Here is a 27,155-nt window from a genome sequence, read left to right on the forward strand (position 1 = left end):
CGGAGTGGCAGGATCAATTTAAAAACAAAAAAAAGTTGAATCAGGCGTAAAAGAAGAAAAAGGAAGGGAGAAGAAGAAATGATACGTGAGAAATGAGGGAGCAGCCTGCCTGCCTGCTATTTATTATACGTCGTTTCTTAAATTTAAAAACTTCGATCGTTATTAAAATCGTTTCGAGTTAAATTTAACCGATTTAAGTAAAAGTTTCAGTAATAAAACGGAATCAATAATAAATAAATTTAATGAGTGAAAATAAAATAAACTCAGCTAGTTAACGGAAATAATACGATATCAGCTTGAATCGGAATTATTAGCGATTTTTACGAAACTAACGGATATTAATAAAAATTGCTATTTTAGTGAAATAAGCTCAAAATAGCTAATTGGACGGTTTTGTTCCCAAAATCCATCTCGGTTCACTTAAAACAACTTTCATAAGGACTCGTAAAGAAACGGAAATTATTAAATAAATAAACTCGAACTAATTTCAATAAACTCGAACTAACTTTAAATAAACTTATTAATGATTATTAAAATTAACGTATCGACTTATGATGAAATTAATTAATTAGCTAAGCATATATATATAAATCGTCAAATGATGTAATTAAATTCAAAATAGCAATTAAAAGAATTTTATCCAACTTAATAAAATACGGGGTGTTACAATCACCCCATCTTTTAAAAAGTTTCGTCCTCGAAACTTGAAAGTATAAATGAAAGGTTATAAAAATAAAACTGGAATTGGAATCGGTAACCAAAACATTTTAAAGGTTATTTATCGTAAGAATCAAAATTCTTTCAAAAGTTTCAAATAAAATTTTCCGAAATGAGAACGATTCTCATCAAAGGAACGGAAGTGCTCTCGTTGCGCATTCAAGAACATCACATTCCAAATCCAAGATAAGGTCAAAGGCAAATCATTTGTATAAATCGAAAATCAAAATACTTTCAGAAACATTAATGAAAAGTTTTCAAATGTATAAGTCTCATTCATGGAACGAAATTGCCCTTGTCGTGCACACAAGAGCGCTAACTTTCCAAGTCAAAGACAAATTTAAAACCGAAAATCACTCGTCGACAAGAGTAGAACAAGTTATTAAACGTTTCTAATAACGAGTTCTAACATCCGATCAACGTTAAAATCAAAAGAAAAGGTAATTTACCCAAATTTTCTTTTGCAAAAAGCCAAAATAGAAATAAAGGTTTCACTTTTAAACCCAATTGGGGTCAAATCCCTGAAAGTGTAACATTAAACTTTGACAAAAGCATCATAATTAGATCAAAGTGAATAGAAATTGGATAAAATTTACAAAAATCTCAGGTTTAGCAACTCAAAACTATGATAAAGAAGTCTATACTCAAAGAGCAATTAGAGAATTAAATCGAATTTTCATTTTTCCAAATCTTTACAAGTAGGGAAAATTTTGTAATAGTAACATCAAATTTTAGCAACGAACCAAAAATGGTAGCTTGAAATATTTAGAAATTGTACAAAAAGGAAAGTAACTTAGATAGCATAAAAACAAAGTATATTAAGAGAGCTCAAACTTAAGCCACAAGAGAGCTATAATGACTTTCATAGGGTAAAAATTGAAGTCAAAATTACAAGGATGTCAAAGATATAGTTTCACCAGATACGAGTGTCAAACTTAAAGGAGGAGCAAGATGAAGTGAGGAAATGAGGTATGAACGGTAACACTTATGATCAAGGAGAAAGGGAATTTAGACAACAAGGAAACGCCAGACACTCATATCTCAAACAACAACATCACTCAAAACGGTTCCGAAAACTTCCTAACAACAAAACTCATAACCACATCACTCCCAAGGGTTTCCTCAATCGCTTATGTTACCTCATCCTAATCTATTCCCTGAAACAAGGTACTCCATTATAAGTGTGATCTCATCGCTCCAAATCCTCAAACATCCAGAAACAACTTTCACAAGCCTAAGGTCAAGGCTTCCAACAAAGCTATATTCGTATCCAACTAGTGTCAACTATGGATTCCTCAAAAAGGTAAACCTTCAATCAAGAATCCCAATACCAAGCTCTAAACTCCAAGAGAAGGTTTCTCTAATATTCCACAAGGCTCTCATTTCAAAACAAGGTAGTATCATATCAATCCCAAAATCTGAAAAATCAATAGGATCTCAAGTTTCTCTACCCTTTTACTTATTAAGGATTCCCAAAAGCGGAACTACACTCAGCTACAACATCATCCCATCATCTCAAGTACTCTAAAGAGCCAACTAATAATCCCACCATTAGCTTTTCTCCTATGGTCATACACATTATCAAACTCTCATGTCCAAAGTGATTATGGAAGCCAATCACAACTCGACTTACTTAGTCACGGAACTAGGTATAAGAATCACTAAGTATGTCTCATCACCTTACCTAAGTCTTTCTAACATCACGACTTCTCAAAGCCAGGGTTAAGGGTCAGACACAAACAATCTCCTCAAAAGTCGAATTTTCCAACCCAGGTCAACATTCCTCACAAGAAAGAGTACTATCAAAAGGCGTTAAGGGAGGATAAGCACCAAGAGATTAAGAATAAGACGAGATACAAAAAGAACGAGGAACATCTTCAAAGAAGTAGAAGCACTCTTCAAAGGTTGAACAAATCTTCAATCCTCAGCAATCGGCACTAAATCTTGATCTTCGTAAAATATAAGTGTCCTCTCAATGGAACGGAGATACTCTTGGCGATCACTCAAGAATATCAATATTCCAATTCAAAGACATAAAAATACATTTTTACACCAACAAATGATAAAACTAATTATCAGACGTCTCCAATAACAAGCTTTAACACTAATTGACGTTAAAACCAGTGAAAAACATTAAAATATTTTCAAAACCTTTAGTTCAAAAATTTCTTTATAATAAGGGTAATAACTCCATTAGCTATAGATAAGCTCACGGTCAATTATCCAAGAACGCAACAATTATAAAATGACAATCAACAAACAGGTTAGTACCTAACAAAGAGCAAACACAAAGAGACTACAACATAAAGTCCTAAGTCTACCCATCTTACCCATCTCTCAAGTTTATTATTTTAAGGTCAAGTTATTTATATTGGGGTGCACAAACGTGCGTCGGGAGCAAATATGCTCTGATACCAACTGTGACACCCTCACTTATCGCGGAAAAGTAAACACGTAATTCTAGAATAAAACTGCATGGATATGTTTGTAATAGGTTCAATTGGGTAAAAACCTGTAATTTTTAAAACCTGAACCTGTTATAAAGATATCCAAAAGGGAAGGTGTCAAACATGCAAGGTCCAAAATAAGAGAAGTTATACAAACCAAATATGAGAAAGGGAGACATATGTCCCTAAAATGTATGTGACATAAAAAGGGTTTAAGGGTCACAATGAAATAAAACCAGTCTAGGTCCCAAGGTTACTTTGCTCGCTAGCTCGTCCATGTACCCCATATATGCATCACCTACCTGTCATTCGCATTTTATACAAATACGAAAGCCACAGTCAGTGGGGAGTAACTCCGAGTTCTCCCAGCCACGAAATGTCATAATTAATATAACATGTAAACATAAGAATATGAATACGAATCACACACTGCCTTAGCATATAGATGCTAAGGCAATCGTGCTTATCATGTGAACAACAATATAACGCCACATAGTCCTAGCATGTGAATACTAGACCGACTCATACTACACTATCATGTGAATCACATAACATCCAGGAATCCAAACTCTATCAACCATAGCCGGCTTGCATCTCACCTTCTATGATTCATAGAATCATCAAACAAGAAAGGGCAATATATCAAAGACAGGCATAAGTTCTTAGTCCCGTCAATAGTCACTTTGTAACTCGAGTCTATACCACGAGGTAGGGAAGGTAATCGAACCGGTATCTTGGCTCGGATTACTATTAAGAAAACATGGCCAAGAGACAACACAACCCTAGCCTAAAATCTGCACAGACCTAGACATGCGGATACACACCACCGCACCCAAGACCCACAACTTTTTTAAAACAAAGTGAAGTGAGTACCCTAAGGACACCACCGAAGGGTTGGCTAGTACTTAAGCCGACCACTTACTATCAAAATAAGTACCGAGGTCATGCCCCAACTTGGATATAAATCCACTAGTCAGGAACACAAAGGCTATCAAGCAGTGAACATATACTCGTCAGAGACTATAAAGACCTATCTATGATGAAGGCCGAAATACTCACCTAGGACCTAGTCCCAGTTAGTCCCAGCTTGAATACTTTAGCCCACACCACACAAGACTCACCACACAAGTCAAGTAAGACACCCACTTAACCTTAAGAGGGCAAAAAGTCCTACTTACCAACATAAAATCTAATATTCTATCATGTGAAAGGCTATATAAATGTCTATTTACAAAGATACAATCCCAACAGAATCCTCAATATCAATAATAATCCAAATTCCAAATAACCGACAATACCATAATCTATGAGAACAAGCTAAAATGGCAAAGACAAGAAGATCAAGTATAAGGCAACCAATTCATCCAACAACCAACATGTGAAATGATAATTACGAATATCAAGGCATAACATAAAACCTCCAATAACAACTAATCTTACCTCAAAGACAAACCCTCGACCCGAGTCCCGCGACGGGTCATCGGTCAAATCGAGGCTGACTGGTTTAAACCTAGTTTGACCAAACTCGTTCGGTCAATCTGGCCCAGCTCAGAGTCTTGGCCTACTTTGGCCCAAATTACAAAATTTATCACAATATTATTCTCATGCTATTTCTAATTTCTATCATGTAAAAAAAATGAGAGTAAAACATTATCAATCACCTAAACACTTAACAAACAACAAGCACCACATTTACTACTAATGTGACATTAATTCGTCGAGTAACTCGGAATAGTTACCTTAAGCTAGCAAAGAGACAAGCAATAAACTTGAGAAAGCTTCTAAAACCCAAAATTACTCTTCATCTTCAACCACATATGAGTCACAACGGATTGACGAGAACGACGAAAGGAGCGCTATGGAACAAAAATAGTTGAAAACGGATGACAAACGGAGTGGCAGGATCAATTTAAAAACAAAAAAAAGTTGAATCAGGCGTAAAAGAAGAAAAAGGAAGGGAGAAGAAGAAATGATACGTGAGAAATGAGGGAGCAACTGCTGCACTGCTATTTATTATACGTCGTTTCTTAAATCGTTAAGAAACTTCGATCGTTATTAAAACCGTTTGAGTTAAATTTAACCGATTTAAGTAAAAGTTTCAGTAATAAAACGGAATCAATAATAAATAAATTTAATGAGTGAAAATAAAATAAACTCAGCTAGTTAACGGAAATAATACGATATCAGCTTGAATCGGAATTATTAGCGATTTTTACGAAACTAACGGATATTAATAAAAATTGCTATTTTAGTGAAATAAGCTCAAAATAGCTAATTGGACGGTTTTGTTCCCAAAATCCATCTCGGGTTCACTTAAAACAACTTTCATAAGGACTCGTAAAGAAACGGAAATTATTAAATAAATAAACTCGAACTAATTTCAATAAACTCGAACTAACTTTAAATAAACTTATTAATGATTATTAAAATTAACGTATCGACTTATGATGAAATTAATTAATTAGCTAAGCATATATATATAAATCGTCAAATGATGTAATTAAATTCAAAATAGCAATTAAAAGAATTTTATCCAACTTAATAAAATACGGGGTGTTACAATATGTCAAAAGACCATATACCAAAGACTGACATAAATCACAAATTTGGGTTCATCGAACTCAATAGATTCAATTCAACCACAACAGCAGCTGCATCATATATATATATATATATACTTACAAGGAGTTGAATTTACATGAAGTAATCATTCCCTAACTTCAACAAAAAATTTACTAATAAGTTGATCTAAACTCTGAGTATCATGCATTTCTAAATATATTCTAAGACGTAGTTGCCCCACATGTCTCTTACCTCGTCTATATCTACACTTGAGTACTTGCTCAATCTGTTGTGACGGGTTGATTGCATACTTTGGAAAAAAACAAAGAGAAGACATTATGGTATATATAGCGAAAGCAAGACAACATTAGCATCATCATGGTATATATATATAGCGACAAAGCAAGACAACATTAGCTCTAATTTAAAAAAAGTAATAAACACATGTTTAAATTATTACTAACCTTGTCTGGAATAACGAGATATCTTCGCCTAATAATCTCCAACATGAACCGACAAGCGTAGTATCCACATTGTATGCTATCTGGCTGGCGAGGGGCCTATTATTACATAAAAAAAATAGACGAGAGAAGGCTCACATCAGAATCTTGAACTTTAGGTATTGTATTAGTATTAAACACAGATTTTGCACTTAATGTTATTGTATTTGAGCACGTACCCTCGTTATCGTAATAAAATCGGGGCCAACATCGAATCTTCCGTGGGTTGATCCTGCTTGGTTTGCTCTTTTCTTCTTAAAGGCCCTTTTTTAAAAAATAAAAAAGGAGGCGAAACTAATTTTTTAGGGGCAAAAATATGAAAGAACTTTTTTCTATAAATAAAAAATGAAAATGTTATTATAAATAAATCAGTATTATAAACTTACATATTAATCAAGTGCTTAAAAGTCTCGCTTGGTTGATTATGTAAAGAGTCCAACCAGAAAACTTTATTCCTTGTCGGCATGATGGCTGCTAGCACCCAATGAGTCCTACATCAAGAGACATCATCATTATTAACAAGTACATATATTAGGTATGAAAATGCAATTGTAGGGGGAAACGTAATATTAATTTGTTTATTACCCTTTTTCATTATAAGCGCCAAAAATCAGCTTCTTGGTTGTCGCCAATTGCTGAGCAATATAATCTACCCGTTGTTCGAACGAGAAATCCGGAATAAATAAAGATAAAACATAGGGGCACAGGAATCCGTATAGATCAGATGGAATTTTCTTTACGGGGATCACTCTCAATTTCAATATCCTACATTATTACGGTATTAATTCCGGTATTTAAAACACTATCTAGTAGTCAGAATATTAGACTATGAAATTATTTATTAAGAAACTTACTTCATCCAAACAAATATGTGTGATACATCAATCTGGTCTAGGCCAGCCCATACGGCTAGCAGATCCCATGATATAAGCGCTTGGCGCTCAGCCCCTAGAATATCCTCCTCGAGCGGAATAATTATCAATTGCTCGGTGGCTATGCGAAGGCCAGCCTCCTCATGCAGTCTCATCATCGTCACCGTTCTTACTTTTTGCATGTAATCCTTCCCTTTATATTTTGTGGAGTTTAAACTCCTAACTTTCAGGTCCGGGAAAGAATGAGTCTTTGATTTTGTGCTACTACCACCAGCCTACACATGTAGTAGATAATTAAAATAATAAAAAATCCAAAGGTAACATATCCTAGTTGGAGTAATAAAAATAAAAGCGTACTTAATTAAATACCTCGTCAACCTGCTCTTTCAATGATGAGGTAGTAGTAGCAGGTAAGACTGGTGGGGACTTAGGCTTATCAGTCTTTTTTGTCCCCTACACAAAATTACCATGCTTCTTATAAATACAGACAAAATATAAATAAAGGGAGCGAGGTTTTTAAAAAAATGGAGAAGTTAATTAAATACCTCATCAAGTTGTTGTCTCGACGAGGTCGTTGGCATGTCTGTGGACTTAGGCTTATCCGCCAAAGCCGCCTTTTTTGTTCCCTACAAAAAAAAATAACATATAAATTTAACATATAAAAACATTCAACAATTAAAAATGTAACATATATATAAAGGTATTTCTTCTAACCCCAACTGCTTTCCGCTGCTCAGGCGGCGGAGATATCTTCGCCAAGTAGATGTGAGTATCAGGCCATTGGATGAAACTTCCAAGCGCATCTCCCAGAATGGTAATGTCGTCACGAACTGGGACAGGCAGTTGAAAGTTTTCATGGCCTGGATTGACTGTAGTTATCTCTACTATTCTATGATTCGGCAAAAGTTTTTCGCCATGAACTACGATTTCATTGCTGCATTTGTTTTCTACGAGATCCCGGCCAACACGCACATGTGGCTTTTCGATTCTATTAGGGTCGAAGAATAAGCGGCCTCTTGTTTACGGCCTGAAGAATATACACATACATTATTATATCTTTGCAAAAACGCTTCATCATTCAAAAGATTTTGCAAAAACGCTTTCTGTCTCAGGCCGATTTTTGCACAAACTTCAGCATTCATATAAATTTAACTAATTAAACACTTCATGCATACCTTACTGAAAACAGGGAACTGACTTGAAGGGGATGTATGTGTTTTCCATCAGCCGTCTTCTCAAGTTGCATCTCCTTTTCAGACCCATTATTTACCTAATAAAATTAACCATGTCAGAAGTTGGCAGTGAACACACCCCCTGATCTTACCCAAAAAAAAAACAAAAGAAAAATAAGGAAGTATTAGGTACCTGATCGGCTTTAGTTGTTACAACTTCAGAAGCATTATTAGGTACCTGATCTTTCTGAATCTCGTTGACCGATACTTCCTTCTCATGTATTGCCAAGGTAGTAGCGGCCTCTTGACCAATCTGTTGTACCTTATTATTACCCCCTTTAGAAATGACATCCTCCATCATCTTCACTTCTTCTTCTGGAAAGCTTACCTCCGAAGATTCACTTTAGTAGTACGGATGCCATTAATCAAGTCGCTTGCCAAGAATGTAATGTGTCGGCAATTTTTATCCCAACAATAACATGTGAATTGAACTTAAATGAAAATAATAGAATAAATGTTACCATGTCGGCGTTCTCGGACTTAGTCTTCCTTTTCTTCTTTATCTCAAGCGGTTTTCCCATAATATTTCGTTACTCCAACCTGTAACGGACGCCCCTCAAACGACCTGGATGTTCGGGTCGGCCGATCGCTCTAGCAAGAACGTCATTACGACCACTGGGAGTGAATTTCCCTTCTTCTACCTCTTTCAATACGTTAGCCTATAATATATTAAATAAACTTCAAATTATATTTGTGACTAAAATAATAAAGTTAGTAATGAACTCGTCTTAATAAAATAATGCTTACTATGTTGGCCAAAACTTCCTCATCATATTTGTCATGCGACGACCGGGATCCTTTAGGCGTGTGCCCATGTTTATAAGTTACATGCCGATCCACCTCTTTCACTCCCTTTGCCACCTACACATTAACATGGTAACATTTATACACGTAAATGTGTATCAATGCAAGTCCAAGTGTGATTAAAAAAATAAAGTCTAACAGGGCAATAATGCATGCTACTTACGAGGTCCTCTTCTATCTTTCTGTAACCGCCTCGAGAACCATAGAATTTCCCCTTCTTGCATGAAATGTTAGCACGATTTCTTTTGCTAACGGCCTTCAAATAATTATATAAAAGCGCAAGTATATGAGTAATAAAAAGATTATATAAAGGACTCATTAATTAAAAAATTGATAGGTAAATCGTTAAAAGGCGAGGATATTTAACCTGAAACTTCTCAGTAGTTCTCATCTTTTTGAAAAGATCCCATTCTTCCTGCTTGATGGTGGGACACTTGTTTTCCGGTGGGCTCTTACGCATCTCCCCCGTTGCCTTGTCCACATACAACCAATCCCTAGCAACGCCACACTTCCACTGCCTGTGGACATCCGCTGCCTTATGCATTAAATACTCATCATGGCTTATATCGGGTATAATAAAGCCTTCCTTTATACGAGCCAAGTATAACTCCGCCAATTTTGGATTCAAAGTTCTAACATCATCTAAATGGATAGGCACAAACTGTCTTGTGCAAGCACCAATCCAACTGGAGAAAAGACCCGCATTTGGACCAGTAGGGAAACCCTTCTCACTCCATGTTATTTTGAACGGCTGTTTAGCGGCTATAGCTGCAAGGACTTTCTTGCACTTCGTAGCACCCCTCTCACCAGGCTTATTATCACCAGGCTCATCATTATTCTTTTGACTTCTTTTACGTTTTTCACCCATGATAATCCTAAAACCCAAATATGAATGATATAGCTGGAAATGAACAACTTAACAACGTACATGCAGAGTATTATCTAAAACCCTAAACCCTAATAGGAATGAAAATTTAAAACAACAGATTGAGCTTCTAAAATCCTAAACCCTGATAAGAGGAGTAAAGTAGATGATGCGGGATGATAAAGATAACAAAGAAGACGAAAAACAAACAGATGCATGAAAAAGAAACAAGATGATCGTCCTAAAACCCTAATGACGAAACACAAAATTAAAGTGAACATACCTGTTGATGATGATGATAAAGAGAACGAGCGGGATGATAAGGGAAGGCAACGGAATCTGGCTTTAAATCAAGCGACGGCGGCGACGAGAATGTAAAAAGCGAGGAAGAGAGAAGAATTAACTCAGGATACCAACGGTTGAACTAATAATAATGTTGTGTGTGTTTGTGTATGGCATGCTGTATGGGTTTCTATATTAGTTTTTTATTAAGACAAACTATTGACAACGGGTGCTCAAAGAAGAACCGTTGTTATATGTTAATAACAACGGGTCAATAAAAGTCAACCGTTGTCAAAACTTTATTACAACGGTTAAAATATACCCGTTGTAATATATTTTCACCAAATTTGCGCCAAAATGAAATATGTCAAAAAAATAATTGACAACGGGTAGAGGTACTACACCCGTTGTTGAACGTATTAACAACGGGTAATTTCAATACAACCGTTGTTATTGTTGAACCTCTTTTTTTTTTTTAAAAAAAATTACTGTAATTCCATTACAGTCCAAACCTGTAACAATACATACTTTTTGACATTATTCAAAATTTCAACACCAAAGCATCCACATCTAATAATAAGATCAAGAAAATAAGACAACACCAAAGATGCATGCATACCGTGTCCGATGAACTATTCTCGGGATCGGGGCGTTTCTTGGATGTCATAGTTTCTTCGTTAACCCAAATACCTTCACCATGGTCATCACGCATATAGATGCTTTCGGTGTCCTCATGATCAGTGTCAACATCGTCGAAATAAGATACAGTGGTAGACCGATCCATTCCCTCAAAAACGACATCCTGATCATCATCACCATTATCGGATGGACTACTCCTTCTTTTCCTTATAGACATACAACAAATGACCACTTCTTATCCATAGGATCGGTGACATAGAACACTTGTTTAGCTTGGGATGCCATTATGAAAGGATCATCCTTATTATTGCCAACCTTACCCAGATTGACCAACGTAAATCCCATCTTATCCTTTCGGACACAATGGATGTTGTTATCAACCCAATTACATCGAAACAAAGGCATTGTGAAATCAATGTAATCTAGTACCAATATTTCTTGAATAACACCATAATAAAGGCATTTTCCCCAAATAGGCTTTTTTATCTTTTGAAGTAGCAAAGTGCATTGCCTCAAATTCTGAACTCACACCACTATTTTGCATTGTGCTCACCTCATCTTGCTCGCGGGTGTAAAAAGTATATCCATTAATGGCAAAACTGTTGTAAAAGGTGACCCTGGCATTTGGACCTAAACCAAGACGTAGTAACCTAGGAGAGATGTCATCACCGGTTTGAGCGACACCGTAAGACAATATTCCTAAACCACACTGGAAACGTCTTCGTATGCTCGTTCGCAATCCACTTCTCGGTCTTGTTTTGGTGATCGTATTTGAGCTCATCTTTGTGTTGTTGAATATAAGGTTGCACCTCATCTTCGTTGTTTAGCACATACATGTGTGCTAAATGCAACATTTCACGTGTCACAATTTTTTCAACCCGGCCCCTAATACCTTTTCCGGTCATCCAGTCACTATGACGATTCTTAGGAACGCCAATCAACTCCTTAGGGGAGAGATGAGCGTAACAATATGAAAGAGCTTCGTCTAAAATAGCGCGTTCAGCAATACAACCTTCTGGACGATACCGATTAGATGTATAGTCCTTGTAGACTTTCATCAATCTTTCGAAAGGATACTGGTATCTCAAGTACACGGGCCCAAGGTACAAAATCTCCCTAACCAAGTGAATGGTCAGATGAATCATGATAGTGAAGAAAGAGGGTGGAAAATACATTTCCAACTGACAAAGAGAGGTTACAACGAGGTCCTGCAATGAATCCGCGTCATCGGGATCGATGACTTTCTCGCATATGGACTGGAAGAAGAGACATAATCTAGTTATAGCATATCTTACCTTTTCAGGTAAAATGGAACGAATAGCCACAGGTAGTAATTGTTGCATCAAAGTGTGACAATCATGTGACTTTAACCCGGTGAGTTTTAGGTCTTGCATCGATACTAGGCTTTTGATGTTCGACGAATAACCATGTGGCACTTTAATTCCATTCAAGCATGCACAAAACTCTTTTCTCTCATTCCGTGAAAGGGTAAAAGCTCAAGGCGGTAAAAATGTACGATTACCTCTCTTCTGTGGTGCCAACTCTAGCCTAATACCCATCATTTTCATATCTTTCCTAGCTGCGGCGTTATCCTTTGTTTTACCAGGAACATTCAGAAGGGTATTGATAATATTATCACAGACATTTTTCTCAATGTGCATGAAATCGAGGCAATGCCGACCTCCAGTCGTCGCCAATATGGAAGTTTATCAAAAAATATGGATCTTTTCTTATACCCACGAGTAGACAATTTAGAGCCGCTCTTCTTCCCATAATCTATCTCAATATGCTTTACTTTCTGATAAACTTCATGCCCACTCAAAATTCTAGGAGGTTGACGAAGTTCTTGTCTTCCATTGAATGCTTTCTGCATCTTGCGATAACAATGGTCATGAGACAAGAACCTCCTATTTCCCATATACACATACTTACGAGAAGACTTCAAGTATTCAGACTAGATAGCCTCCCCACACAATGGACAAGCCTCTTTCCCATGAACTGTGTGCCCAGAAAGGTCGCCATAAGCCGGATAGTCAGTTATTGTACACAATAACATCGCTCTCAAATTGAAAGTTTCGTTCTTATATGCATCAAATACTTCTATCCCACTATCCCACAACAATCGCAAATCATCTAGAAGAGGTTCCAAATATACATCTATATCATTTCCAGGTTGTTTAGGGCCGGAAATTAACAACGACAACATCAAATACTTTCTTTTCATGCACACATATGGAGGTAAGTTATAAATAGCCAACACTACTGGCCAAGTACTATGTTGGCTACTCATGTTTCCGTGTGGGTTCATTCCATCAGTGGACAGCGCTAGACGTAAGTTTCTAGGTTCATTGCCGAACTCGGGATACTTAGCGTCGAACGATTTCCATTGCTTACCATCTGCCGGGTGTCTTAGCTTTCCATCATTTATTCTTCCTGTTTCATGCCAAGTTAACATTTTTGCATCATCGGGATTCGCATAAATCCTTATGACTCTTGATATCAATGGAAAATACCACAACACCTTAGCCGGGATCCCTTCCTTATCCTTATAACGCCACTCCAAACATTTAGGGCAATTGGTTAAGTTTTGATATAATTTCCGATACAATATGCAATCATTTGGACATGCATGTATTTTCTCATATTTCATACCCACTCCTCTTATTAGTTTTTTCGCCTCATATGTCTTAACAGGTAGAACATTACCATCAGGAAGCAACTCCTTTATCAAGGCTAAAAAACTAGTGAAACACGTGTCACTCACCCCATTTGCCCCCTTGATATTATACAACTTCACCACAGCCGACATTTTTGTGAACTTACAACCAGGATACAGAGGTGCTTCAGACTCACACAACTTCTCATACATGTTGTTAAGGTCATCCCAATTACTAGTGTCATCACCTACATCTTCAAAAGCAATGGACTCATCATCATTCTCTTCATTATCTATAGACCCAACATTCAACTTCTCTACTTCCAACTCTTCCAACTCAAAAAACTCGGCAAACTCGGGATCATCGCTTAGCCTTTCGTGTACCTCAACATCATCTTCTTCCGAGTTATTCTCTTCCTCTAATGATTCCCCATGAAAAATCCAAAGTGTATAGGATCGACTAAATCTCCACTTTTCTAGGTGTATTTTAACGTCCGGAAAAGCCATATAGCTAATATTACCACATCTTTCACAAGGACATGCAATACTAGAAGAACCTTTCAAATTGTTCGAAACGAATTCATAAAATTCAGCTAAACCATCCTTGTAGGTGCGGTCACTCATATTTGCATCAATCATCCAAGTTCGAGTCATTATTCTACATTCGTAATAATAGGCAACTAATTCAGAAAATACAATAATAGGCAAACAAATAAACGAAATTCAGGAAAGCAATTAAGCTAAATTATCAACAAATTAGATAATAACCCAAAAAATCCTATATCTAGTTATAAGCGTTGCTAAGAAACATATATATACCTGATTGATAAACACGCGCGATGAGGGAGAGAAGACGTGACAACAGTGACGGAGATTTAGACAGAGAGACGATCAGGGAGGAATGGAGGATGATATAGTAGCAGTATTAGCTTGTGTTTGTGTTTGTAGCGTATAGCAGAATAAAGCAATATGTTGTTCTTAAGATTTTCATAATATTAATAACAACGGTTATTGAGTCTACAACCGTTGTTAAAAAGTATTAAAAACGGGTTCTAATATAACCGTTGTGATTACTTTTCACTAATTTGGCGCCAAACCATTAACAACGGTTAAAATTTAACCGTTGTTATTAGTTTTTTCATTAACAACGGTTGTTAAAGTATGACCCGTTGTTAAAACAAATAACAACGGCTAACAACACATAACCGTTGTAATTAAGTTTGGTAAAATTCGCGGAATAAATTCTACAACGTGTTTTGATGATTTTCGTGAATAAGCGTTGTTAAAGGGCCGTTGTGGTTGCCTGTATTTGTAGTAGTGGATGGAGGAGCGCAGTAGTGACAGCTGGTCACTACATCCCTCACTTTTCAGCTGGTTTGGGGGAGCTTTTGCTACACAGCTGGTACTATCTTTCCTTGTATTTATTTTATTGTATTTCTTATCTCCCTATTCCCTTTGTTAGTAGTGTCCTTTAGGTTGCTGGATTTTTGTGTGATTGCTATGCTATAGGCGTCACAATGGGGACACTTTGACAATTAGGTTTGGGGGAGTATATTTATTTATGTTATGTGATTTACTTTCAGTTGTGTGTTTTATTTATGTTGTGTGTTTTAAAATCAAAAATCCATAAAAATTAAAAAAATTATAAAATACAAAAACATGTTTTTATTTATTTTAGGCCGAGTCTTAGTGAATTGTTTAGCAATGATGATAATTTGCTTTGTCTTTACATTTGAATTCCATTTAAGTTGTCCATGTACATTGTTTTGACATGTTATTTATGATGAACAAAGCTTCTAACTCAAGTCTTGACCGTCATAATATGCCTTATGCCAAGTAAATTTGAAAATATTATGTTGGTAAACCACTTAAATTTCTGAGGTCTATAGAGCTTCCTAGGCCAGGAACATCAATAAACTGGTCTCATTGTTATTTAGGCTAAAGAGTGTGGTCTCCTTGTGGAATGTGTAATATCAAACTGCATAAGTGTGACATTAGTTTTTTAACTTTTTGCGCGTTCATATGATTAAGTACATGAGGAAAGGCGGTTCTTACCTGATGCGTGCGGTTCAAGGGTCCAAGGGACTGAATTTCGTGATTTTTATGCGGTCCAACGGATAATAATATCGCGTAAATTCGAGTTTAAATTTCCCGCTTCGTCCCCGCATCATTACCGTTGAAATAAGCCATACATTACCTTGTTTTGTTAGCCCGTTTGAACATTGTAGCCATTTCATATCCTATTTCATAGCTACAATCTAGAATTTGTCTTCCTTTTCGGGTCAGTCGCAGTTGCTTGAGTCTCATGTTATTTTAGCTACTTTGGTTGGGATTGGGACTTTTATGTCATGTAGGTAGTAGCTTTAATTTTGTAAGCAATTGTGTTGATCTCTTATGTTGGAAAAAAATAATAATTATGAAGCAAAGAAAAGAAAAGAAAAAGAAAAAAAAAAGAGAAAAAAAAGAAAAAGTGACCGAAAAAGAGAAGAGAAAAAGAAAGAAAAAGAAAAAAAAAGAATTGCTTCATTCGGTTTTCCTAGGAAATTATAATTGGTGTTTACTAGAGTCTAATGCATTTTTGGAGAATCTTTCATATTCTCTCATATGTTGTCAAAGTTGAGATGATTTCAACAGTTGGGAAGCTCATGTTTATTATTATTATAATTGGTTATTGATTTAGCGCTGCGACTACCGTCTTAACCTCAAATATCCATACGTGTTTCGGCACAAACCACTTCTATACCCTTGCCCATTTGCCACCCTATTGTCCTTGATATATGTACTTAGTCTTTATTGTGAATGCGTACTAGTTGGAGAAATTTCTATCACATTAGATTGCATGCATGTTTCATAAGTTGAGTGAGTGTCTTAATTCTTTCTATCTTACATATATCTTACCCCTTATGAGTGCATGAGTGAAACCGCGAGAATCCAACTAATTTATCTTGCAAGATTGAAAAGTATTTGGCTGAGTCACGGTATCATGTCACATCTTGAGTTGAGCTGCGTTCTTATATTACCTGTGCCTTTGAATTTGTTTTATTGGCACAATTTTTTGTCATTACTTTGTTATAGATATGGATAGCTTGGGAATTGTATGTGCTTCGATATTAGCTCTGAGTTATTCATTCACCATTTGCATGTTTGTCTTTTGTATGGTGTGATTGCTTTGCTTAGGGACAAGCAAAGGTTTAGTTTGGGGGAGTTTGATGTATCACTTTTATACACACTTTTATAACTCCTTTCATGTTGTTTTTGATACCGTTTTCGTGCCTATTAGGTCATTTATATGCCTTTATTAGTGAAATGTCGATACTACCGCTACTTTATATTTTAATGAAGAAATGACGCCATTACGAGGTGAATCGAGTAAAGATGAGCATTGCGGTTATGGCATAGCGGAATACACGAGGCATGGCACAAGAAACGAGGAGACTTGAAGATAAGAAGAGAAGATTAGACGAAGATAAGCTGGATGGCTGGTTCCTCGATCGAGTATATATGGGCTCGATCGAGTAACTTGTCCTCGATCAAGTATGTCAAGGCTCGATCGAGGATCTTTATATCTGATAGTTTTCCGTATTTTCCTAAAACACGTCTTATTTGTACTATATATTCTAAACTCGTAAGAATTATTAGGTTACGCTTTTTATAACTTTTATACCGCAAAATACTCTTAGTTTTAGTTGGCTTGTATACTTTGAGGAGTAGGACTCCTGAGAGATGGTCTCTTAATAAGCTTTATTGAGAGACTATTGTACAATTTTAAGAAAAAGTGGTACTAAAGGTAATAAAATAGGTACAAATCATGATTAATGATAAAATGGGTACATTTGTTATGTAAATAAGAACGAAATTACTATGTCACGATTAACAATAAAAGGGGTACAAAATACAAATAAAAGGGTACGAAATATTGGTATCTCAATAACTTAGTGAGAGACCGTCTCTCCCAAGTTTTAGTGTACTTTGAGATCTATAATCTTTCCTCATTAATTGTTAAGGTATTTAATCGTTCTTCATTAATTATTATTCAAGTTTGTGCTTTTAATTCATTGTTCTTTTTTTATGTCTTCAATCATGCTTACATCTACCTTTATTGTTGTTAATCAATTTAATATGAGTAGCTAAACCAATCATCTAGGATAAAGGGGATCTAGGTTGATTAGAAGGGGGGTTATTAATTGATTGTTAATAATATCGTATAAACTATCGTTTGATTATTGTTCTTATTCTAGTTATATGATTTAAGGCATTAGTCTATAATTAGTGTAGCGAATTAATACTTTCACTGACTGGGTTAGAATTAATATAGGATGCGATAATCAGATAGATTGTGTTTAATTATAGCGATTGCAGGTTAGACTTAATCTAAAGGGCATAATAGAATTAATCAATCTTGTGACCGTAGATAGTTTGATTGACCTAACAATTGATTAAGATACACCCCGTATAATTGACCTAGTGAACCGTCATCCTAGACTTCTTAATATTATTGTTATTCATCTTTATTTCACTTGCTATTAGTTGTTAGAAAACAAAACAAACAAAACCCCCAAGAAATCGGTTACTTTAAGACGATCTAAATATTAGCAAACAGAACATTACCGCCTCCCTGTGGGTTCGATACCTTTCTTGCCACTAGCTATTTTGTTAGTACTGAGATATGATTACTTTGATTTAGCTGATAGACTTTAACCTTATCATCTGACTTATAAAGTTACGTGTTTTTCGAAACCGTTTTGTGTGTTCAGTTATTTTTTGCAATATTTAAGGCGTTCGTAGCGATCATTATTCAATTAACGATAAACTATTATCAAAATTTACAATTATGGATTCGCATCAAAGAAAATTAGAGAACCAAATAGTTTTTTTTATGGCAAAAATAATGAATAAGAAAAACATAATAAAATAAGGATTAATTGATGGGAATACTCCGAACTATGTGTGTGCTGCTCAAATTACTCCAAATTTTATTTTAACTGCCAATATAACCAACTAATGCCCTCTTTCGCTTTGAATATAATTGGTTGCAGGTCATTATTTTTTTGTATCCATTTTCTTCTTCTTTATGAGCCTTCATCTTCTTCCTTATGAGTCTTCATATTCATCTTCTTTCTTTACCCCGTCTTTCCTCCTCCATTTTTCATCTTCCTCCTTCACAAATTATATATCTCTCTTCCATTTTTTTTATAAAGAGTAAGTATTATATATATCGAAAATCGAAAAACCAAAAATCGAACAATATACTCCCTCAATTCCAATGGATCTATACATTTGACTGTTACACATTATTTAAAGAAAATTATTTAAATATTCAACTTTGTTACTTTGCCCCAAAATAACCCCAATCCCTCACATGCTCCCTGATTTACACAATTCATCGTCAACCTTCCTCTTATTATACAAACAATCTGCCAACACATAACCCAGGATCTTAAACCACCCAATGAGTCTGTCTAAATTATTTGTACCCATAAAAATCAAAGGACGAAGAGAGACCAGAAAATATGAGTTATTTTGGCGGTCCTTCAATGGCGAACAACGACGATGACAAGGGTTTTACTTTCGGCGGGTTTGCATACCATTGATGATATGGTTTTCGGTGAGATGGACCATTGGCGGTTGTGACAATATGGGTTGGGTTAGGGTGGTAGAAACTAGAAAGTGGTGCAAGGTGGAGTTAGATCAATAATGGAGTTGTGTGTTGGAGAAGAGAGTGAGCTTTAATGGTATGATTAGGTGAATAGATTAACAGAGAAATAAAAAGAGAAAGAGGGGTTAAACGAGGATTAGAAATTTATTCACTTACTTAGCAGGTAGCGGGTCACCTATTATAATAAAAGTGAATGAGGGCATTAGTTAGTTATATTGGTAGTTAAATTAGAGTTTGGAGTATTTTGAGCGGGACACTCATAGTTTGGAGTATTCCTATCAATTAACCCATAAAATAAAAATAATGATGAGTGGGGATACAAGGAACTTCTACATCGTCTACACTCCCATGGGAGTATGGATTTTTTTTTTTTGATAAGGAAAGGAAACTAGGTCAATCGTAATCGACTCATAACATCGAATTGGCTAATCATTTCCTATCAATGATATAAATTAATGATACTTGCAAAATAACATGGAGTATCATCTAAAATCTAAAGGTTTATTATTTATCTTACAAAATAATATGTTGTAAGATGTTCAGTTATTTGTTTTTTTTAGTGGATTCATTTTTTTTCTCCTAAAATGGAATAAAGAGGCACTTCTTCTATGATCATGTACAATATTTAGCGAACACAAAACTTAGGGTGCATGTCTTGCTAATGCGCATGTAATGTGTATGATATGTACCTGAAAAGAAGATTAAAATACTTTAGATATGTTCATGAGACTAAAATATAAAGCAAATATAATATTTAAGGTGTAGAGTATTAAATTTGAAGTTTTCATAGCTATAAGAACAATTTAACCCATAAGACTCTATGACATTGAAACGCACAATATTATTTAAACTCTCGATTCGTAGGGAGAATATACATAACGAAGAAGTTACAAACATTTACTTTCTTCACATGTTACATTACTACTTTGGTCAAATATAAGTGACAACAATGCATAAATACATAACGCATGAGATTAAAAAAAATACAAGTATATTGCTTGATTTTAGTTAAGAGACAATACAAGTACATTTAAGGTCATAAACTTTTGGTGAAGATGAAACTATTATAATGACATTTTAACATTTACGACTTCGAGTGTGAAAGTCAAGAAACCCAAACACAAAATCCATATTTATATTAATTCATTTAAATTAACTCTTTGTTTCTGCATTTAAGATTTGCCCGTACTCTCTGATGCTCCAATTTAAAAAAAAAAATTACCGTATTACGAAGAATATGATCAAAATGCTATAGTGGTATAGTCTCACCAATTATAATAAAGCCTTAGTAGCCAAACCAGTTGCCTACATCATGTCAAGCACAACATCAATGGTACATTTTTTTGCTTCCTTTTTCGCAACAATAAAAAGAATTATTACTATCATTTGCAAATATTTGTTTTAAAATTATCAGAATAATTGAAAAGGTTGGTGAAATTAGTGAAAAATCATACTATTACTCGACAACGGATTAACCAAAAGATTTAGAACAGACTATTAGATATCTATAAATTAGAACATCAATCAATAAATTAATAGGAAAATAAAACTAAAGACGCTAAGTGAAAGAAGCGAAGCCTTATATTGAATAAATAATACAAAGGAAGAGATGTGCACTTACACTGAAAATGATAAAATTATTTATATAACCATATTTTATACATACTAATAGCACTCCTATAAAACACAACAAAATAAAGAATTTATACTTAATTTACTAATAGAAATATGATAACCCATATATACACAAAACAAATGTAATTTACTTGAAAAGAAGAAGCAAGTATATATAGCTATTATACTTTAGAAAATATAATGAATTGAGAGGGAGGCAAAGAGATACCTTAATTGTAGAAATAAAGAGTATTAACGCTAAATTTTTTAATGCCTAATTAATACGAGTATGGGAAGTTTTTTTTTTGTTTTTTTTTTTAAGGATAGATAGTGGAATAATAATGAAACTTTTGTAGTAAAAAGAGAGTTAAAGCTATTATACTTTAGAAAATACAATGAATAGAGAGGGAGACAAAGAGTTACCTTAGTTGTAGAAATAAAGAGTCTTAATTCTAAACTTTTTAATGCCTAATTAATATGAGATTTTTTTTAATGATATGGAGTGAAATAGTCATGAAACCTTTGTAGTAAAAAGAGAATTAAAGCCCTTAATAGGAGATATCACTTTATAATATGCTTTAGATGACGTTTGTATGAATTATGTAATGTTGCCATGTGGCACTCAATGTTAGCCTTTTTATATTCTGTAGGTCTCATGAGAGACCGTCTCTTATTAATTTAGTGGGAGACATAATAGGGAAAAAAGAAATTCAGTGGATCCCTCACCCCATCATGTGAGAGGTCTCTCAATAACGCTATTGAGAGACCGTCTCTCCGAAATTTTTGTGTTTTATATTATTGTATAGATAAGGATTAATATCATAAAATCAAGTTTAATACAAATCTGGCCCTCGTGAAAATTTAATCACCAATTTATGTTTCAAAATTTCATTAAAAATACAAATACTTTAACTTAAATGCCAAAACATCAATCTATAAAATATAATTAAAAGGCTACTCTAAAATGACAAATAAACGCCACCTAGACAAAGCCACGTAGGATCCAAAAAGCCACCTGGATTAAAATTTAATGTGACGTGGCATATTTAAATATGATGTTGCATATTTTTAATGTGACATGGCGAATTAATGTAACATGGATTATCAATTTATTATTACATGACATTAATTTAAATCATTTATTTATAAATTAATTTAATTCACTTATATCTATAATATGAAAGGATATTATCATTATTCTTCAATTAATTTTGTAAATTAAATATATTGTCTTCCAAAATTTACAAAACCCTTACAAATTTATATCAAATTTCATAATTTATAATTAATATTGACATTTTAATTGAAATTTTTGTAATAAAACAAGTTAATAAATTTCATAATTTATAATTAAAATTGAATTTTTAATTGAAATTTTTGTAATAAAACATGTTAAGGAATTAATTAAACCTCTTCATATTACTAAACACTCACCATTATTAACATTTTTCTATTTAATTCATTGTTTTTAAATTTTTTATAATAAAACCTGTTAATAAATTAATTAAACATCTTCATATTAATGAACACCCACCATTATTAACATTTACCTATTTAATTTTTATTTTTAATTAAACATAGTAATAAATTGATTAAAACTCTTCATAATACTTAACACGCACCAAATTAATTAAAAGTTTTTCCTAATTAATTTATTTTTGTAATATAATATGTTAATAATTTTATTAAAACTCCTTATATTATCCAACACCCATAATTTTCAAAAACATTTTGTCCTATTAAATTCATCTCTTGAGGACCTCGGCAATCAATTATCTAATTTAATAATATCACAAAATAAATTAAAATATGAGAATTATGGTTATGTAATGACTATATAACCTACAATACCTATAATAGTTTCTATTCACTTTATTTATTTAAAATATGCCCATTTGTCATGTGTTTCTAAATTGTGGATTATATTTTATGGTTTAATTTATTTATTTGATTATATTGAGTATTATTGTCGAGTTTTATTGTTGTTGTTGTTGTTGTTGTTGTTGTTGTTGTTGTTGTTGTTGTTGTTGTTGTTGTTGTTGTTGTTGTTGTTGTTGTTGTTGTTGTTGTTGTTGTTGTTGTTGTTGTTGTTGTTGTTGTTGTTGTTGTTGTTGTTGTTGTTGTTATGTCCAATAAAGTATATTTTAATTTGTTATGTTGTTGGTTTTATGAATCGTTTGCTTTATATTTGAATTCATGTTTTCCAGTTGGTTTAATTTAAGTGACTTACATGTGACAATGTTTTGATTCATTTGTCAAGTTTTTGCTAGGTTGATGTTTTATCTTTTGGTCAATGTATTTTTTATACAACTTTAAAGCACCATGAAACGTATGTGAATGCAGAGAAGGCAAACCATCACATGGGTAATATGAAGAGGGAAAAAATTACAAAAGGCACGAAACTGAGGTAAAATTAAAGGTAAAAAAATGTAAGGTAGAAACTGATAAGTAATGGATGATTGTTGATCTCAAAATAGATGTCTTATAATATTTCTTTTAATTTGTTATTAAACGTATATTGTGGTATAATTTTACTATTATACTTTCCTGATCAACCTATTTGAATTTGTATTTTTGTATTCACGAGTATAATCGTCTCTAACATATATTTTTCTTTTTCATTTTATATGAACTATTATCAAGGCATGTAATAAAAGGAAGCGAAAGTGAACCTTCGGGTAAATATTAAATAGTATGATTTCTAAATTCTACTTCGTATCGTATGTTTTTAAGTTTATGTATATTTTTTTGTCAAAACAGGAATAATAGTTTTTTAGATTATTGGGCAATTAAAAGGAAAATGTATTTCGTAATACATACATGGAGTAGATACCGACCATACCGTTAAATCGTATCTAATATTTTTCTATCGATATAATAAATGTTTTTTGGATGTAAATAATATTTGAAGCATACACGTGGTGATAAGACTTCAAAGATATTTCCATAGAAGGGTGGATGGAAAGGTTTGGAAAATTTTTGGAGATGACTATACTGAGGTATTGAGTTTACAACCTTATAAGGCATCCTTCAAGATTTTTCCATACGGAATTTATTATATATGGATGGTTTCAACTTTTAATATTTAAAAAACTCACTTTATTATATTGTGGAGTAAAACACACATATATATAATGAGTCGTCCTTGTCATTGCTCTGTTGTCAAGTTTCCCAAAATTAGTAGTGTAACATCCCGGCCCAAACCCAGGGTCGGGAGCGGTCACTCATGGTAGCTTGTCATTAGGTTGTGTACATGGCCCACATATCAACATGGGTCTTTCCAGCGCATTTTGTCCTCACTCATGCGCATCCCGGGAACCTTCCCAGAAGGTCACCCATCCTAAGACTACTCTCAGCCAAGCACGCTTAACTGTGGAGTTCTTTTGCATGGATAACCAGAAAAGAAAGTGCACTTTGTTGATATGAGTAGTACTTTCAATCCCTTTAAACACTAGTCATATTTTAAGCATATTAATGGACCTCTTCAAGGGAGTTCCCTACCAGAATAACGTCTTCGGTTCATTGGAGTATTATAAGTAGCTACCACATTGTCATTTGCAGGATTCAATTTAAAAAATAAACCAAAATTGTCAAAGAAATAAGGTATTAACTAACTAATTTCTATGTATTTCAAGACTGTATATTTTTAAATGGATCAACAACTAATTGCTCGAACAAATATTAACAATACGATAAAAATATCAAAACTAAAACAGATAAACCCGTGAATTTCACGGGTTACAAACCTAGTTATGATATTAAATCACTAAAAACATTACATTAGATACTTCCAATTGGGGTCATCAAGGCCATTAAAAGACTCTGCAAAAACTTCTTCTGGGATATTCAGGAAGGTAGTAGGAGAATGATTTATAAAAGCTGGAAAGCCATCTGTCACCCTTGAGAGGAAGGTGGTTTTAATATAAAGGAACTTCTATCTTGGAATAGAGCATTGTTATCTCTGTGGATATGGAAAATAAATCAAATAGATGGTGGTTTCTGGAAGGAGTGGATACACTCATATCTCCTAGCCAGGGAGACCATCTGGACTATACCTAGTAAAGACAACTTCTCTGAAAGCTTTAAGAGCATCCTTAAAGTTAGAGACTATTGGGTGCTGAAACTAGGGAGCAGCACAACATCTCAGATTGCACTTAATGCATGTGTAGTTGGCGATCTTTTCATTTCTCCAAAGCTTACAATATGATTAGGGACAATGCTCCTAAATTAGGTGGATCAACAGCTTGACTGGGATGGAAGTTGTCCCTTGTCATCGAATTATAGCCTTGCTTTCTGCTCAACGAAGACTGGCCACTATTGGCAATATCACAAACAAAGGGATGATTATCATTAACAGGTACTCCCTTTGTAACATGCAACAGGAAAGTCACTTACATCTTTTCTTTTGCTGCTCTTACTCTTATAGCATCTGGCATAGCATACTGGTTTGGATGGGTATTACTGGCCCGAGGGGGGGGGGGGAGGGGATAACTACCTGTCTGCTCTCAAATGGAGCTCTCACAAAAAGAAGAAGAGGCATTGGAAGGTATAGATACCCAGTATCTGTTGAGACTCCAACAAACACTCGATGATTATCGGACTATAACATGCTTTGGAATCGCAACGTTTGATTGACAGTTCGTGTACAACTTTACGTCAGAAAACTTAAAACGATTTCGAAAATAAAACATTTCAAAACTTTTCAAAAGTACCTGGAGTATTTAATGCATGAAGACGGGGTCGCAATGACACTAACTAGAGTCAAAATCGACACCGGACCAAAAACCGACTCAAAAATTCAAATCCCGACTCCAACAACGAGTCAAACCGAGTCAAACACAAAAAAGAAACCATTCAAATGCTTCCATGTTAAGATTTTCCGGATTCATGTATGGTCAAGTACCAAACATGTGCATACAAATCCTAGGATAGAACAAATCATGATTGCATTTGTGTGAAAGCGACAAGACACCTCGAAGACCCGCGACGTGGCTCGCGCCTCTTTGAGCAGCCCAGGTGGCCATGTCGCTCAAAACTCACACAACCACTCATTTTCCTATAAATACCCCTCAAATGCCCCCATTTAAGAACTTACACGAGTGTCCGCCCCCTCTTTCTCCCTTAAAATTCTAAACTCGACTTCCTAAGTCACAATCCGACGCGTGTTTACGACCTACCGATCGTAAATTCAAGCCTTACACATTGTTTGGTATTGTCATCGTGCATTAAACCACTTGACCGACCATTTAGACCACTACACCGTCACTAATCTAAATAAAACACTCTTTTTACTTGCTAAAACGGTTTTAAACTGAGTCTTTTCCGACCAAACGAGTTGACACACTTACGTCGGTTTCTCGCCATAACCAAACATGTAAGTATGAGGGTGTAAAAATCCTTCTTTTATCATGTCTTTACTTATTTCATGACCATAACATGCTAAATCACGCATAACACGATCCAAATATAGGTCAGACGAGCCAAAACTGAGTTTTGGCTTGAGACAGAAGCCCCTTGTTATGCACAGAGGCTCGCGCCTCAATGGGGTGTCTAGGTCAGACTAAACCGTGTTTGTTCTCGTCTTTCCTCTTTAATCTATTTTCATATTTGTAATCGGTTTTTACCGTTCCAAATGTTTTCAAATCCTTTTTATTTTTACAAGTTTTTAACCATAAAACATTTTTCACCCTTGGTTCTTAATACCATGACGGTTTAATCCGTGTTTCGGTGATAATATTTGGTTAATTACATTTAAAAGGTATTTTAAAACCTTTTATTTCATTTCTTTACATTTGGAAGATATTTTAAAGCCTTTCATCATTTCTTTACATTTCCAAAATAAATGTATTAGCCACCAATACAAAGTCATCTTTGGTTCTACATACCATGTCGGATTTTAACCCGAGTACGATGATGAGTATTGACTAATTATATTCAAATGAACTTAAAACAGTTAGTTCATAATTATTTTCAAAACTATTCATGTCAAGCTTGTCAAGTCGAACTCGACACCGAATATCATCAAAGTAAAGTTGATTATTCGAGTCTCGTTCCTCAAATTAACAAATACGGTCTAAACGACCCTTTTAAACCAAGACGGATTCAAATACCCATTTTCAATACGTTTTACAAACGTTTTTAAAATGGTCAGAATGCATCTTAAACCGTTGACTGACCCGCGCCTAAAGAGGCCATTTCTTTTCTATTTTCAAACCAGGGGGGACCCTCTTACACCACCAACAGGCTCGCGCCTCATATGGCTACCTGGTGCAGGGTATGTTCCCCTTCCAGCTTTAGTGTAGGACGACC

The 27,155-nt window shown here is 34.6% G+C and overlaps 1 protein-coding gene and 1 long non-coding RNA gene across 2 annotated transcripts; both read right to left on the reverse strand.

The window, feature by feature from the left end:
- Positions 1-3,160: 3,160 nt before the first annotated feature.
- On the reverse strand, positions 3,161-5,055 carry LOC141630240 (uncharacterized). Its single transcript, XR_012537463.1, has 2 exons — positions 4,904-5,055; positions 3,161-3,466 (listed from the first exon to the last, which is right to left on the reverse strand). It is a non-coding gene; the product is annotated as an uncharacterized LOC141630240 (long non-coding RNA).
- A 1,891-nt stretch (positions 5,056-6,946) lies between these two features.
- LOC141641284 (uncharacterized) lies at positions 6,947-25,282 on the reverse strand. The gene is made up of 7 exons (XM_074449955.1): positions 25,242-25,282; positions 25,047-25,160; positions 7,813-8,032; positions 7,644-7,724; positions 7,468-7,551; positions 7,134-7,373; positions 6,947-6,976 (listed from the first exon to the last, which is right to left on the reverse strand). Exons 1-7 carry the CDS (start codon positions 25,280-25,282, stop codon positions 6,947-6,949), a joined length of 810 nt encoding a protein of 269 aa, XP_074306056.1.
- Between the last annotated feature and the right edge of the window lie 1,873 nt (positions 25,283-27,155).

Source organism: Silene latifolia, chromosome 2 (assembly GCF_048544455.1).
Source record: "Silene latifolia isolate original U9 population chromosome 2, ASM4854445v1, whole genome shotgun sequence".
In the NCBI taxonomy this organism is placed as follows: Eukaryota; Viridiplantae; Streptophyta; class Magnoliopsida; order Caryophyllales; family Caryophyllaceae; genus Silene; species Silene latifolia.